Source organism: Bos taurus, chromosome 21 (genome assembly GCF_002263795.3).
Source record: "Bos taurus isolate L1 Dominette 01449 registration number 42190680 breed Hereford chromosome 21, ARS-UCD2.0, whole genome shotgun sequence".
Taxonomy (NCBI): domain Eukaryota; kingdom Metazoa; phylum Chordata; class Mammalia; order Artiodactyla; family Bovidae; genus Bos; species Bos taurus.
Window position 1 is genome coordinate 47846920 of NC_037348.1, and position 17998 is coordinate 47864917.

A 17998-nucleotide genomic window follows, 5' to 3' on the forward strand; every position below is an offset into this window, starting at 1 on the left:
GAGATGCAGGTTTGATCCTTGGGTTGGGAATATCCCCTGGAGAAGGAAATGGCAACCCACCCCAGTATTCTTGCCTGGAGAATTCCATAGAGGATCCTGGCAAGCTAGAGTCCATGGAGTTAAAAAGAGTCAGACACGACTGAAGGCCTAAGCACACAGCACACACCGCAAGACAGATACACAGTCTCCAAGTGAGCCCAGGGGAGCTAGGCTGAGCCCAACATGACATGGCTGGTTAATGTTTTGGGGCTGTACATCTACTTAAAACTGAAATCACACTCCTTAGGTGAGATGTTCATACTCTGAGGCTGCATCGGGAACTGAGGCATCAGCTGAGTCAAGCTTGTCATCTTAAGTACATACAAGAGCCTTGATTTAAATAGATGATTCTTTTTCTCCTTCTGCTCCCAACATATATAGTTAAATCTGTTGGAGCCAAATGAATATGTAATTACAAAGCAGTTTACAAACGAAATGAGTTATACATTTAAATATGTTTTTCGATTAGCCCATCTATATTTCTGCTTAACCAAGAGCAGTGATTTCTAGCAAAGCAGAGAGTCCTGGGATCATATGGAGGTGGGTGGGAGGAATGAGTGTAGAGGGCATTGGCCCCCCAGCACTCTCTATCAGTCCTTACCCAAGTGCAACATTCCCTTTTTTTTTTAAACTTAATTTTTGGCTGCACTGGGTCTTTGTTGCTTTGCGTAGGCTTTCTCTAGTTGTAGCGAGCAGGGGCTGCTCTCCTGTTGCTGAGCATGGATTCTAGGGCTTCAGTAGTTGTGGCTCACCAGCTCGAGCACAGGCTCAATAGTTGTGGCTCACGGGTTTAGTTGCTCCATGGCATGTAGAATCTTCCTGGATTCTACCCAGGGAGCAAACTCATGTCTCCTGTATTGCTAGGTGGATTCTCTACCACTGAGCCACCAGGGAAGCCCCCCGGCATTCCCTTTTGATCTACTTGTTTGCTGGGCCTTCAAGCGTGAGTTTGTTTGACAAAAAGAGATCCTACTTTTTTTTTTCTTTTTAAAATTTTTGGCTTACTGGGTCTTTGTTAATGGGTGCAGGCTTCTCGTTGCAGTGGTTTCTCTTGCTGTGGAGCACTGGCTCCAGGACGTGCGGGCTTCAGTAGTTGCCACACGTGAGGCTCCCAGGCTCTGGAGCATAGGCTCAGTGGTTGTGGTGCATGGGCTTAGTTGCTCCACAGCATGCGGGATCTTCCTGGATCAGGGATTGAACCCATGTCTTCTCCTGCAGTGGCAGAAGGATTCTTTACCACTTGAGCTACCAGGGAAGCCCAAGATCCTGCTTTGTAAAAAGTTGAAAGTTGATTTAAAGTTTATTTCCACATGTCTAAATTCTCCAGGGCCTGTCACCACACCTAGCAGTTTTCCTGCTCCTCTCAGGCTGTTGCTCTCTTATCATGTGGCCTGTGGGATGCCTTATCTGGGCAGAGGTTCCCTTAGGAGAGAAGGGAGGGGAAATAAAGAAAGATACCCCCAGACTCATTTGATCTCAATCTGCTAAAACCCCTCTCTGTCTCCAGCCTTGTCATTTTCTGCTCATGTCCTCTGAGGGAGTAGGTGGAGGCGGGCACTTACCCAGCTCCCATCCTGGTGGCATCCACCGCAGCTCAGGGCTCTCAGAGCGCTCAGGTTATACTGTACTGGTCCCGGGACTGCATTTATGACTTTTGTGGGCCCAAGGCTGGAGAAGGCAATGGTACCCCACTCCAGTACTCTTGCCTGGAAAATCCCATGGACAGAGGAGCCTGGTAGGCTGCAGACCATGGGGTCGCGAAGAGTTGGACACGACTGAGCGACTTCACTTTCACTTTTCCCTTTCATGCATTGGAGAAGGAAATGGCAACCCACTCCAGTGTTCTTGCCTGGAGAATCCCAGGGACGGGGGAGCCTGGTGGGCCGCTGTCTATGGGGTCGCACAGAGTCAGACACGACTGAAGCGACTTAGCAGTGGGCCCAAGGTACTTTTGCTTTTGGAGTCCTTGTATTACAAAAAATATTTGAAGATTACATTATTTGACTCTGTTGGTATAAAAAAGAAATAGAATTCAGGCTGGATTCATTATTACACATTCATTCTTATATGTATCATTTTCATCTGATTGTAAAAGAAATTAAAATGAAAACATTTTTGTAGGTCTTCAAAATATCACAGGCCCCCGGCACTGTATCTGCTGAGTCCACCAGACATGTTAGCCCTGGTTAGAGCAGGGGGAATAGGTCTTTTTCATCCCTTAGAAAGACGTGTTGATTCTTTTACTCTTTACTTACAACACCCGTGCTCCCCAGTCATATACCTACTATGAATCAGACATGAGTTCTGTTGGATTGAACCAGGAGACAGATTTGAGACAGAAGTGTCACTCCTCTCAGAAGACAAAGGCTTTCTTGTGGGATTCTGCTGATCATGCCTTAGCTTTTTCATTCTCTGGGTTTTTTATTTTTTCCCACAAGTGACTCCATATTCATGCAGATGAGATTTTGGGAAGTCTGTTCATAAGACTTTGCCAGGCATGTCCAAACATATCTGAATTCCATTTAGACTCAAGGTAGCCTCCCTGTATTTCCAAAAGGTGAGGGTTATTTTTTTTATTAATATTTTCCTTTGATCTGTGAGGATATCCTTAAGGAATGGAGAATGAGAATTTTTTTTTTTCGAATTTTGTTGTTGGGTCTTCATGGTGGCACACCGGCCCTCTCTAGCTGGGGCACTTGGGGGCTTCTCAAGTTGTAGCACTTGGGTTTCTCTTGTTGCAGAGCGTGGACTCTATAGAGTGTGTGGGCTCAGTAGTTGTAGGATGTGGCCTCTCTAGTTGGGTTTAGTTACCCTGCAGCGTGTGGGATCTTAGTTTCCCAACCAGGGATTGATTCTGCATCCCCTGCATTGGAAGACAGATTCTTAACCACTGGACCACCAGGAGAGTCCCAAGAATGAGAATTTAAAGAGAATATTCTTTTAAATGTTCTTATTTCCACTGACTGTAGCTTAAGTTAGGCCCTCATCAGCTTTCATGTGAATCCTTTCAACATCTTCAGGACCAACTGCCAGTTCTTACCCTCACTGAAGTTTATTTACCAGATAGGTGTTATTGTGTTATTTCTCACAAAAATTTGGCTGGATTCCTACTGATCACAGGATAGGGCCCAACTCCAAAGTGTAGATAACCTAGAGGGTGCTTCATGATTTAACCTTATTAGCCTCATACTTTTCTCTTGCAATCTAATGTCAATCACCAGATGTATCAGTCAGCTAATGCTGTGTAACAGCAGCTCTCCGAATCTAGTGGCTTATGACAGTATTATTATAGCTCTCACATCTCTTGGCTGGAGTTATTTGATCTGATCTGAACTTGCATATGGGTCTGCAAGTCCAATTCATGTATCAGTGGGTCAACGGGAGGCTTTAACTGGAGCAGCTCTGCCCCTGGGTTTCCCTTTTGGGACTAACATGTATAGCAGGCATATCCATGCATGTTTTCACCCTGAACCCATTGGTTTGACCAGGCATGCTTTTCTCACAGTGACAGCAGAAGCTCAAGACAGTAAAATGCAGGACCTCTTGAGCTCTGGGCTTGGAATTGGCCCATCATTGCTTGTGCCAAGTAGTGGCACAAGTGGTAAAGGTTCATTCTGAGCCATTGTGTCATGAGGAAGGCTGGCAAGTCTATTCTTGCTAAAACACTATTATGACATTTCTTGCTTCTTGATCCTGTGACTCCTTTGGTCCTTCTCCCACTGATTCTGAGTCTTGCCTGTCTCCCAGTGCCTCTTATATGACAAGAGCCTGTTTTTGATGCTTCTGACTGAGAATGTTGATTGAATCACTTGATGACTTGAGTAAGCTCCTTGCTTTCCCCAACAGATGAACTTCCTTGCTCCTAAAATTCGCAAAGTGGGAGGAGGGAAAGTAAGAATGTAGATAATGTGGTACATGTTCTAACAACTTCATATAAACCAGATGAATAGAATGGTTTTGCTTTTGAATTGAAATCCGGCTATCAGGAAAGCCATTTTAGAGAATCAAGTGAGCACACAGCCAAAAGACTTATTCCCATCCCTTGAAAATAGACATGGCGGGTAGGAAGTGAAGGAGCCAGTGTGAATATAGCCTCTGTCCTCACCCTGCTTATCTTTAGTAAGTGGCATGTGTGTGCCTGCCCCTTGGGGAAGAGAAAGGACCCAAAAATCTGCCCAAAGAGTATTTTTCCATACTAAATGCCCTTTGTATTCCCCAGACACATTTAGATCCTACCTTTCTCTCATGCCTATTTTAAGGAAACACTGCCTTCTATTCTAAAAATATTTAATCTGTCCCCTCCTTGCCCTAACTCCATGGTACAAATTTACTTTCTACCTATCTTATGGCATATATTATTGTTATTTACATACATACCATTAAATTTATCTGTCTAGGCTGTGAATACCTAAGTGATTGGAATCAAGTCTTACTTGTCTTTCTGTTTTTAGTAGGATGGATCAAATGAATGCTAAATGACCTGGAGGCAAGATTATTTATATTTTGTCTTTTTATCCCTTACATCACATAGTTCTCAGACTTAAGAGTTAACTATAAATACATATTTGTCAAATGTTGTAAATAAAAATACGCTTACACTTGGAGACCTGAATTTTATTATTGAAGAATTTATGTTATTAATATCAGTGATATTAGAAGGCTTTAAGAATATACTTACGGACTCTGCTGAATCATTTCCACTCCTAGATCCATGTGAGAAAAGTTTGGAGGAGTTTGAATTTGGTTTGGGGAATATATAACAGAAGTTGGATTATTGATTCTCCTTTACGGATGATATTAGTCATTCTTCATCTGAACTAAGAAAGACTGTACATTGCCTAAAATAAAGACAGTTTGGGTTTTTATTACTTATAGATTTATGTTTCTTAGGGGACTTACAGAATTTCCTTCCTTGGCTTTGCCTAGTAATAGGACAAAGAACCATGTTCTTGGTGTATCCTGCTTCAAGTAAGCTCTCTAAGTCTGTAACTGTAGTTTTCAAATACTATAGCAATGGTGCTTAGCATGTGTCTTTTAAAGTTGCTGATATAGGTAATGAAATGTCAGATGATAATATTTCGTGACGTACAGGATAATTATGTGGGACAAAGAAAGGCATATTAAGTATCACCCAGTATATATTGCTAATGCACGTACTTTTTGTAAAGACCTAGCACAAAATACTTACCTTTTTATTGGACTTTCTTAAGCAGTATATATCTTTTAAAAGAGCTAAGAAAAATTATGTAATTATAGATAATAGGAAAGAAAACATATTATTACCTAAATAGGAATGGTAATTGCTTTGAGCTCTTGAAGTCTTGGGTCCTCTAGGAACTGCCATGAAATATCTGAAGAATTAGAATTTAACCTTTAGTGGCTTTTAAAGTTATTTCTTGGTAACAAATCACCTCACAATTTAGCAGTTTAAAACAATGAATATGCATTGTTTCACATAGTTTCTGTGGGTCAGGAGCAGCTTAGCTAGATGACTCTGACTCGAGGTCACGGGATTGTGGTCAAGGTCTTACTCTGTGTGTGTGTGTGTGTGTGTGTGTGTGTGTGCACGCGCACACGTGCTAAGTCACTTCAGTCGTGTCCGATTCTTTGCGACCCTATGGACTGTAACCCGCCAGGCTTCTCTGTCCATGGGGTTCTCCAGGCAAGAACACCGGAGTGGGTTGCCATACCCTCCTCCAGGGGATCTTCCCGGCCCAGGGATTGAACGTGCGTCTCTTATGTCTCCTGCGGTGGCAGGCGTGTTCTTTACCACTCGTGCCACCTGGGAAGCCCAAAGACCTTGTTGGGGGCTGCCATTTGAAGCCTTGATTGTTGGGGACTAAAGGATCTGGTTCCAGGATGCCTCAGACACAAGACTGGCAGTTTGGTGCAGGCTGCTGCCAGGAGACCTCAGTTCCTTACCGTGTGGACCTCACCGTAGGACAGCTTGAGTGTCCTCGTGACATGGCATCTGGCTTCCCCTAGAGCAAGTATTCTAAGAGAGAACAAGGTTGGACTTGCAGTATCTTTTATGACATAGCCACATACTGTCATTTCCACTGTAGCTTATTAAGGATACAAGTCTGCCGTATTTACTGAGGAGGACAACTACTCAAGGGCATGATTACCAGCAGATGGAAATCACTGGGGACCATCTTGGACATGGGATATCAGAGTCTGTTTGTAATAAGATTTGCATATGGTACTATGAATGTTTTTGATATTTATACTTATATGGCTGCCATTCAGGTTCTTTTTTTTTTTAATCATATTTTTTAGAAGTGACAGTTTACTGAATACAGGGGTCAGCCATCCAGAACAATCCCATAAACTGTTTAATTAAAAAAAAAATGTGGTTAAGAACGAGTGCAAAGCAGCTCTGGCACATTCTTGTGCCTGTGAGCAGGACTCTGCAGGCCAATGCCAGCAGGGTTTTGCCTGCGGGAAGCAAGAGAAAGTCAATGCAAATCAAGGCAGTTTCTCAAGAAAATAACCTGTGTGGACAGGTATTTGCTTAGGGCCATGAAAATGTCTTTTCTTTCCTTCTTTCTGAAACTTGAACTTCATAGTAAGTTATTTAAAGGCAGTGCACCTTGAATAAGTGCTGATGAAACCATAAATGGATATGTGGGAGAAACACACTTTCAGCCTCCATCTTGGCGGCCAGCGTCATTTGGGGACAGCTGGATTGCGTGAGGAAGGGTAGGGGGAAGTTGCTCTTCCCATCACTTTTTTAAAGATGACTGAAAAACTCCTGGGCCTGCCTAACAGGCCAGCGGAACACTCCTGCTTCTGTTGCTGGTTCCTCTGCTGGAAGCAGGTTAGGGAAAAAGGCCACAGTCTGTTTGTTTTGAACACGCAAATCTCTGGTTTCAGTGCCTGTGACATGTGGGCTTCCTTCAGACTTTATTCATCTTTCAGGTTCCTTCCAGCTCTGACGTTTTGGGTTCTAAGTTTGACACCACAGGTAGAAACTGCTCTGAGAAACACATGAAAAATGTATCTAGGATTGTGAAACTGGACTGCTCACAGCTTTTAAGTCCTCAAGTTTTAAAAGCATTTGTTCAACACTGTGCCAGACCTTGTGTAAAATGAAGAACAATGCTAGTTGTTATAGTTTCTGACTCAGTTGGAGAGACAAAATGGAATTAATACTGCTCTTAGGTAAAAGGGGCTTCCCTGATGGCTCAGTTGGTAAAGAATCCACCTGCAGTGCTGGAAACCCAAGTTTGATCCCTGGGTCGAGGAGATCCCCTGGAGAAGGAAATGGCAACCCACTGCAGTATTCTTGCTTGAAAAATCCCAGGGACAGAGGAGCCTGGCGGGGTACAGTCCATGGGGTCACAAAGAGTCAGATGCGACTGAGCAACAAATAAACACTTTTAGGCAAAACACTAATCGTATTTCTTTAAAAAATTATCTTTGCTTTTCTTTTTAGTCCTGCATTCAAAATTTCTGATTCAAGGCAATTTTTATATCTCACTTTTTTAGTTTTCCTCACATTTGTTAAGGCACTGTTTTGGTAGTTTATATTTTTGTTGCTTTTTGTGGTTTTTTTCCTTTTCTCATTTTCTAAATTTGTTTTTGTGAATTGATTTTATGTCTAAATAATATGATTTCTAATACTTTTGCAATAGATTCTTTCAGGGTTTCTAGTCATATAGTCATGTCCTCTTCAATGCTCAGTAATTCGGTTAAATTATTTCTTATAATTTTATGTTTATTTCAGATCTGGAATTTTTTTTTTTTAATTTCAATGCTAACAGTAATAGGTATGATTACATATACGATATTTTTTGTTTTCATGTATTATTTCTTTTATTCCTAAGGATAAACATAAGAGGTATGCACTATTATTGTCTCCATTTTGCAAAACCAAGGCCTGGAGAGATTAAGTAACTCATTCAAGTCTGCCCTAAGGTGTCTGAATTAAGACTTGAAGCAACTTTTGACTTCAAAGCATGTGTGCTCAACCAGCTTATCCCATGGGATTGTCACTTAAGGCTACCATGATAGTAACTCTTATCTGTTACCTCCACATCAGTTTATGTTACTGAAATTTAGATCTAACAAAATTGATATTAATAAATCATTATTTTTATATTACATGTCTTTAAAAAAATGTCAAATGTGGTCTTTATTTCTATGAATTTACTACAATACAGACAAAAGAAGTTCTTTTGTCATTGGACAGTGTTTTAGAACTATCAGGTATAAATTTTATTGCTATATTAGGAAGTGTCAAAGAAGCAGGGAATATTTTCAAGTGCTCATCAAACCCAATCCCGTTTTTTTTTTTACACTGAGGTGAAATTGACGTAAAATAAACCATCTTGAAGTATACAGTTCAGTGGCATCAGTATATTTACAATGTTGAGTAACTATCACCCACATCTGGTTCCAAAATATTTCATTATCCCCAAAGGATATATACCACACACATTAAGCAGTCACTCCCCGTCAATTGCCCTCCCTCCAGCGCCTGGCAGCCACACGTTGGTTTTCTGACTCAGTGGATTTACCTCTTCTGGATGTTTCATATAAATGGAATCATGAAATATATGACCTTTTGTGTCTATTGTCTTTCAATTAGCATAATAGTTTTGACGTTCATTTGTGTTGTGACATATGTTAGTATGTCACTTCTTTTTTTGGCTGAAAAGTATTCCATTCTATTTATAGACATTCAGCTTGTTTCTACTTTTTGGTGATTGTGAATAGTGTTACTATGAATATTGATGTACAAATATCCCTTGCCAAGATGCCTTGTTTCTCAATATGCTGATTAGTTTGATTTGCAAATATTTTCATTGGGATTTTTGCATTTATGTTTTACAAGTGATGCAAGCTGTAGGTTTCTTTAGTAAGATGTTTTTATCCATCTTTGACATTTTTATGCTACCTACATTAAATATGTTGAGAGATTTCTTTTTTTATCAGGAAATATTTTAATTGTAGAATAAATACTAAACACTCAGATTTTTCAAAATTTATTTATTTTTTACCACATTTACTTCAGATTGTTTAAATAAATAGAAAATTGCAAGTAAAGTAGCACCCTCTTATGTATCTCTTTCCAGTAATTCTCTTCCACCTCAGATGGGAATGGTATCCTGAATTTGATGTCTGTTGTTGTCATGTTTTTATATTTTAATGATGTCTTTATAAACCTAAAAGGTTGTAAAGAATTTTTTGTAGTTGTTCGTATTTCAAATTGACTGTTTAGTTATTAAATTAAAAAAAAAAATGTAGTCTCTGGAGCCACATAGTCTTTGTTTGAAATTTCTAACTGTAATAGTATGTTTTTTTAATTTCTGTTTTGAATTCTTTTAGTTTTTGTTTTATGCCCTTTGAAGCTTTGTCATCAGTGCATACTATTATGTTTTCTGAGGGACTTGATGCTCTTTTTGTTTATGATGCAGTAACCCTATTTTTCTTTCTAATACTTCTTGTTTTGAAGTCTGCTTTGTCTGATGTTAATATAATCAGTTCTGTTTTATCTTGGTATTTTCATGTTTTATTTTTCTTCATCCTTTTGCCTTTAACCAGTGTCTTTATACTTAAAGTAGGTTTCCCATAGCAATCATAAAGTAGGATCTTGTTTTTCCTGCAATGTGACAGTCTTTGTCTTTTATTTGGACTATTTAGCACCATTTACATGCAATTATTGAAATGGAAGTGTTAGTCGCTAAGTCGTGTCCAACTCTTTGTAACCCCATGGACTGTAGCCCACCAGGCTACTGTGTCCATGGATTCTCCAGGCAAGAAAAATGAAGTAGGTTGCCATTTTCTTCTCTAGCGGACCTTCCTGATCCAGGGATCGAACCCATGTGTCCTGCATTGCGGGCGGATTCTTTGGTATTGAGCCACCAGTCATTATTGATATTTATATCTTATATACATTATATATATAAATTATATGTTTTTAAAAACTTTATATGTATAAATTATAAAGATATTTATATCTTGCTATTTGGTTTCTATTTTTTGCATTTGTTGTTTGCCCCCCTTTTCTACTTTACCTGCCTTCTTTTTTTTTTTTTAAAGCCTTTCATGCTATTTCATACTGTTAGTTTACTTACCTTTTTGTTTTATTCTTTTAGTGGATGCTATGGGATTTACAAGAGCAGGAAATGGCAACCCACTCCAGTGTTCTTGCCTGGAGAGTCCTGTGGACAGAGGAGCCTGGTGGGCTGCTGTCCATGGAGTTGCACAGAGTCAGACATGACTGAAGCGACTTAGCGTGCATGCATGCATTGGAGAAGGAAATGGCAACCCATTCCAGTATTCTTGCCTGGAGAATCCCAGGGATGGAGGAGCCTGGTGGGCTGCCATCTATGGGGTCGCACAGAGTTGGACATGACTGAAGTGACTCAGCAGCAGCAGCAGCATGGGATTTACAATAACTATATCTAGCTTATTCCACTAAATAGTGTATAGTATAAGAAACTTAGAGATGTATACTTCTTTTTCCCCTCTCCTATTATTGTTATCTCATTAGTGCATACTTCACTTCTATGTATGTTATAAATCTCAAAATGTATCATTTTTAAATAGTCTATTATATTTTAAAAACTTCAAAATGGGAGGGTATATTTTTTATTTACCCACTTTTAAAATCATTTTATAATTTATTTTCACTGTATGCATTCAAGTTTTGCTCCTTCTGCTTGAAGAATTTCCTTTAACATTTCTTGTAATGCAGCTTTGATGGCAATCAAACTTTTCACCTTTTGATTGCTACAAAAGTATTCCACCTTCAGTTTTAAAAGATATTTTAGCTGGATATGGAATTCTGTGTGGACGGTTGTTTTCTTTCAGTCAGATCAGATCAGTCGCTCAGTCGTGTGCGACTCTTTGCGACCCCATGAATCGCAGCATGCCAGGCCTCCCTGTCCATCACAAACTCCCAGAGTTCACTGAGACTCATGTCCATCAAGTCAGTGATGCCATCCAGCCATCTCATCCTCTGTCGTCCCCTTCTCCTCCTGCCCCCAATCCCTCCCAGCATCAGAGTCTTTTCCAATGAGTCAACTCTTCGCATGAGGTGGCCAAAGTACTGGAGTTTCAGCTTTAACATCATTCCTTCCAAAGAAATCCCAGGGCTGATCTCCTTCAGAATGGACTGGTTGGATCTCCTTGCAGTCCAAGGGACTCTCAAGAGTCTTCTCCAGCACCGTAGTTCAAAAGCATCAATTCTTTGGTGCTCAGCCTTCTTCACAGTTCAACTCTCACATCCATACATGACCACAGGAAAAACCATAGCCTTGACTAGACGGACCTTTGTTGGCAAAGTAATGTCTCTGCTTTTCAATATGCTATCTAGGTTGGTCATAACTTTCCTTCCAAGGATTAAGAGTCTTTTAATTTCATGGCTGCAGTCACCATCTGCAGTGATTTTGGAGCCCAGAAAAATAAAGTCTGACACTGTTTCCACTGTTTCCCCATCTATTTCCCATGAAGTGGTGGGACCAGATGCTATGATCTTCGTTTTCTGAATGTTGAGCTTTAAGCCAACTTTTTCACTCTCCACTTTCACTTTCATCAAGAGGCTTTTGAGTTCCTTTTCACTTTCTGCCATGAGGGTGGTGTCATCTGCATATTTGAGGTTATTAATATTTCTCCCGGCAATCTTCATTCCAGTTTGTGTTTCTTCCAGTCCAGCGTTTCTCATGATGTACTCTGCATATAAGTTAAATAAACAGGGTGACAATATACAGCCTGGACGAACTCCTTTTCCTATTTGGAACCAGTCTGTTGTTCCATGTCCAGTTCTAACTGTTGCTTCCTGACCTGCATACAAATTTCTCAAGAGGCAGATCAGGTGGTCTGGTATTCCCATCTCTTTCAGAATTTTCCACAGTTTATTGTGATCCACACAGTCAAAGGCTTTGGCATAGTCAATAAAGCAGAAATAGATGTTTTTCTGGAAGTCTCTTGCTTGTTCCATGATCCAGCGGATGTTGGCAATTTGATCTCTGGTTCCTCTGCCTTTTCTAAAACCAGCTTGAACATCTGGAAGTTCACGGTTCACATATTGCTGAAGCCTGGCTTGGAGAATTTTGAGCTTTAGTTTACTAGCGTGTGAGATGAGTGCAATTGTGCGGGAGTTTGAGCATTCTTTGGCATTGCCTTTCTTTGGGATTGAAATGAAAACTGACCTTTTCCAGTCCTGTGGCCACTGCTGAGTTTTCCCAATTTGCTGGCATATTGAGTGCAGCACTTTCACAGCATCATCTTTCAGGATTTGGAATAGCTCAACTGGAATTCCATCACCTCCACTAGCTTTGTTCGTAGTGATGCTTTCTAAGGCCCACTTGACTTCACATTCCAGGATGTCTGGCTCTAGGTCAGTGATCACACCATCGTGATTATATGGGTCGTGAAGATCTTTTTTGTACAGTTCTTCTGTACCAGTGCTCTAAATATGTTGCTTCCTTGTCTTCTGTCTTACACTGTTCTGACAAGAAGCCTGCAGTGTTACTTTGTGGTAATTCTGTCTGTCTGCCTGTATACTGAGTTGTGTTTGGTTCTTTGCAACCCCCTGGACGGTAGCCCACCAGGCTCCTTTGTTCATGGAATTTTCCAGGCAAGAGCACTGGAGTGGGTTGCCATACCCTCTTCCAGGGAATCTACCTGATTCAGGGATTGAATCAGTGTCTCTTGCATCTCCTGCATTGGCAGGTGGATTCTTTACCACTGAGCCTCCTGGGAATTAGTTGCCATAATTCTTTGTGTCTTTGTAATTAATGTGTCTTTGGATGCTTCTAAGATTTTTTTGTTTATTACTTTTTTTTCATTTTTATGATAATGTGTTTGTTGTATATTTTTGCTTACAGTTGATAGAACTTTTTGTACTGGGGGCTTAAAAATCTGGCTATTTTTTATACAAATATTTTCTGCTCTCTTCATATTCTGCTTTCTGTGACTCTAATTAAATATATGTTAGTGTGAGTGTTTTGTGAATTTTGTTTTGGTTTTTATTTCTCTCAGTGATTTACTTTGTGTGACTTCTTTTGCTGTGTCTTCACATTAACTGATCTTTTCTTCTGCAATGTTTTCTCTGGTTTTCATGCCACTCAGTGAAAATTTTGTCTCAGGTAGTGGACATTTTATCTAGTCATTCCGTTTGATTCTGTCTTTAGCCTATATTTGCTCCTCATTATATTTACGTCTTTGAAAATTTGTAATATTTATATTAGAAGTTTCAAGATTCTTACCTCTTAATTTCAATGTCTCTGTCATTTCTGGGTCTTTTTCTGTTTATTTTTCTTCTGGTTATATGTTACCTATTCATGCTTCTTCATGTAAGTAGTAACTTTTGATTAGGTGTTGAACATGGTGAATTTTCCATTGTAGAGTACTGGATTTTGTCGTTTTCCTTTAAAAAGATCTGGAGTTTGCTCTGTTAGGCAGTTAAGCTACTTGAAGATCAGCTTGATCTTTTAAAGTATTTAAGATTTTTTTTATGTCCAAAGAAGTTTTTACTCTAGGGCTAATACATGATCCGTCTGAGGTTTGTAATGAATGTACCATATATTCAGAATGTCTAATGGGAGATCTGATGATTCCTAGCATTGTGTGGAGGCAGCCCACTCTAGTATTCTTGCCTGGAGAATCCCATGGACAGAGGAGCCTGGTAGGCTACAGTTCATGGGATCACAAGAGTTGGACACAGCTTAGCGCTATCTTTCCCTGATGACTCAGACAGTAAAGAGTCTGCCTGCAGTGTGGGAGATCTGGGTTAGATCCTTGAGTAGGGGAGATCCCCTGGAGAAGGAAATGGCAACCTACTCCAGTATTCTTGCCTGGAAAATCCCACGGACCGAGGAGCCTGGCAGGCTAGTCCATGGGGTTGCAAAGAGTTGGACATGACTGAGCGAGCACTGTGTGAAGTCTGGGAATTATGACGTCGTCTTTTTGGCGATTACTTTTTTTCCCCCTGGCAGTTTTTATTTGTTTGGCCTCGTGGGTTTCACCATTTTCCTGAGCAGATTGATATTCAGCCAAAGACTCAAGGATTCTATTGCAGATTTCTGGAGCTGTTTATCTGTGCAGCTCCCTCCTCCCCATTCTGTGTCCTACGAATTCTACCCTCTCTGTCTTCCTTCTCTAATTTCTGTCTCTGCAACTCAGTGAGGTTCCTGGGTTCTGTGTGATTTCTCTCTCCTTGTGTTGTGGTCTGAAAATTGTGTGAGGCAGAAATGTGGGGTGATTTAGCTCATAATGTTTTTTGTTTCCATTCTCTTAGCCATTATAGTCTTGCATTTCCTGTTGTCCAACCGTAAAAGAATTGTCCTTATATTTTGTCCAGTTTTATAGTTATTTATGACAAGAGGACAGACGTATAAGCCAGTAACCTCAGTTGCATCTTTCTAAGGAAGCAAAGGAAAGGTAGAAAAGCAGCATTGTAAAGTACAAAGAATGTTCAGATTTTGCTACTGACATTACTAAAAGTCCAGAGGAGAAAGGGGCCTTAAAAAGTCAGGAATGTCCATTTTAAGGTGATAAAACTGAGGTAAAGGGAAACAAGATAACTTGCCTGCTGCTTTCTGGTGTGTGACTTTGCAGTTTGGGCAGAAGCTGGGTCTCTTCATTCCTGTTCACTGTTAGACACTGTGGGGTGCTGTTTCTTAGCACTTCAGCTGAGTTGAGGGTATATCATAGCAGTGAGCATTAGTAATGATGAAAATGGCACTAGGAGTTCTACCCATTAACATTTAAAGTATATTTATATTCCTTCTTGTTCTTGGTTAGGTTAAATTTTACTTTTGATTTTAAATTTCTTGTGCAGCCATTTAAGAGCAGTGATTTATAATATCTGATTTAATATTACCTAATTGTTATATGAAGCCTGATGATATATCTATAGAGGTCAGTAATTTAAAAAGTCTTACATTGAAATGATAGACAAAATATTTTTACTGTGTCTTTGGTTTTGTCTTCTCATTTACTGCGTTATACTGACTAGCATTTAATTGCACTGAATAATATGCCTCAGTGATCTTTAAAACTGACATTGTTAACTTACATTACCAAATGTAAAATAGGTAGCCAATGGGAATTTGCTGTATGTCTCAGGAAACTCAAACAAGGGCTCTGTATCAACCTAGAGGGGTGGGTGAGATGGGGAGGGAGATGGGAGGGAGGTTCAAAAAGGAGGGGCTATAGGTATGATTGATTCATGTTGAGGTTTGACAGAAAACAACAAAATTCTGTAAAGCAATTATCCTTCAATTAAAAAATAAATAAAATTTAAAAATTGACATTATTTTAATTATTTTCTTTTCCTCCTTCAAGGATATTTCTTTAATGGGAAAAATGTACTGGCAGAAATCACCTCAAATGCAAGCAGAGCAAGGACCACAGATAAGTATTAAGGAAACTCAAATGGTAATGTGTTTAATAAAAGTCCTCTTCACCTATTTTAAAGTAATAGTCTGCTTCTGTTGCTTTAATGTTTTATCTAGAGAGTTAAAAAAAAATCTCCTCTGATTTATTTTAGAGGCGTGTTTAACTATAAACACATCTAATCTAATACCATATGGGGAGTCTTGGCTATTTTGACTCACCATTTTTGCCTATCACAGATATTCTCTGCTAAGGCTCAAAACTCTTCAGAAAGAAAAGATTTTTAACAGTTCTTCTGCTCTGAACACATTTATATCTATAAAGTAGCTGGAGAAATTATAAGTTTTTAGTTTTTAAGAAAGCATCCCCTTATTCTTTATTTAGGTGGAAGAATTGTGAAGAGCACTGATAAGGGGAGCATTTTGTAGAGAAAGACAGACACGTGGTGATAGAAGTTTGTTTCAGAAGTAGAACGTTCTTTTCATCCATCACCGGCAAAATACTTATGGGACTCCAAGGAATCTGGAACATATTCCCTGTGAATGGGAAATGTCTCCCTGTGTATAGAAACCCATATTTATATGAAATAAACAATGGCACGATGATCAGTCTTTTACAAAGGATTCATAAAATGATATCATTAGATAACAAGCTCCTTTAGTTCCTGAAAATATGATTCTACATACATAAAAATTCAGATCACAGTTATTTTTTGGATGATATATCATGTTTAGAAAATGTACTGAATCTTTTCACAAAAACCATGGATCTTATAACTTTAGAGATACCGCAAGAGGTTGACTACTAGAGTTGGAGACCCTTCTGGGTGGAGATCCTGCACTTTTCCCCTTCGTAGTCTCTTCGTGTGTCTCAATACCCAGCATGTGTGGCACTAGAATGTGGATAAATCCATTCTGGAGCCTTACCACATATGCTATGGGCTTAAAACTGACATTTAGGGTGGCTGCCTCTAGGTGACACCATTTACAGGTAGATATCAGACCTGTAAGCTTGTAACAGGTAAATAGTAAACTGAAACTGCAAGATCACTTAGGTTCAGAAAATTAGAAACATTCACTCATAGAATAAACTTGACATAATACCATTCAGTGAATATTCTTATAAAGTAAGAGAAAATATTATTCCATTTTGAAGGAAGCTGTGAAAAAGGCTAGTTTCAGATACCTAGCTTATACACCATCTTGATTGTTAAAAGAAAGGTTTAAACAAAAATATCAATTGTTTTGTAATTCTCTAGGAACCATACCCTCAGCTTTGACATTTATAAGCAATCTCTGGACCTCTCCTGGCCACTGGTTTTTTAAGAGGAAGCTTACCACTTGTTTAGATCTTTTAAGTTTATCTTTTCTTTAGCTTTTATTAAGTTTACCACTTCTTTATCTTTTAAGTTTGATACCTAGCCATGGTTAGAAAAAAAAAAAAAAGCTCCTCTATGGTACCTTTAATTCCTAACACGTTTTTGGGGTTCCTGCTCTGTATCAAAGAACAGAACTCTATCTATTCATTCTACCTATCCCTTAGACTTACTCTCATTATGGCCTTGGGCAGGTTACTTAACTTCATTATGCCCATTTCTTCATCCATACAATGGGGTTGTGGACAGTTCCTACTTAATGGAGTTGAGGTGAAGATGAAAATTGTATGAGATAATGCTGCTATGTGTCGACAGTTACGATGGTTACTTGATGCATATACTATAGGATGATACGTGCTACAATAGAGCGGATCACAGGGCAGTGATCAGATCAGTAATAGCTTTGTGGGTAGGTGAGGCAGAGTCCTGAGACGGTCAGTTGCAGCTGGGGGATGACCATTGCCCCTCAAGCTTTTCTTCTCCGTTTTCTATTTTGGAGGGTGGCACCTTCATGTGTTCAGTCTCCCCAGCCAGATCCTGGGAATGTATGCTGAGAAAGCCAGGAGCAGAAAGAGTGAAAAGCAAGGGAGTGATGAGCAGTTCCAAAAGTTATGGAACATAAAATGAGTGAGTTTGGCAGAGGTAGACAGTATAAGCCCATAAGACATATTACCTTTTGTGTGTCTATCCTGTCGTTTTATGGAAGGACTTTTTTAAACCTTTTCACCAGTGAGGAAGATGAGGTTAAAAAGGGTTAAATAATTTGACCAAGATTACACATCTGTTAATAGATCCAGGATTTGAATTAAGTCCTACATAGTCCTAAGCTCTTACTCTTTCTCCAGTACCACTGAGTAGCTTTGTAAAAACATGAGCTCCAGATTAAAGTTATGTTTCACAAAAGTACATTTCTTTGTTTTGCTATCCTTTATTGCATAATAAAGAAACTTAAAGAGTATTTGGTACTATTCACCATCTTTACCCCTTATTTGGACTACAGAGAATGAGATGGTTGGACGGCATCACTGACTCGATGGGCATGAGTTTGAGCAGACTCCAGGAGTTAGTGGTGAACAGGGAGGCCTGGTGTGTTGCAGTCCATGGGGCTGCAGAGTCAGACACGACTGAGTGACTGAACTGAATTGAACTTACTTATTATCAAATGAGTATGTCAGAGAGAAAAGGGATACAATTGCGTTTTCAAGTCATTCTATAAAATTCAGATTCTGTGTA

At 39.6% G+C, this 17998-nt stretch overlaps 1 protein-coding gene across 5 annotated transcripts in view; it reads left to right on the plus strand.

Moving 5' to 3' along the window:
- The window catches only part of TTC6 (tetratricopeptide repeat domain 6), a 201541-nt gene that overhangs the window by 49554 nt on the left and 133989 nt on the right, over nt 1–17998 (plus strand). For all 5 annotated transcript variants that reach the window (XM_024982079.2, XM_024982078.2, XM_010817188.4 and 2 more), the window contains one exon: nt 15340–15432. In XM_024982079.2, the coding sequence (XP_024837847.1) occupies nt 15340–15432 (93 nt within the window). The remainder of the gene's footprint in view (nt 1–15339; nt 15433–17998) is intronic.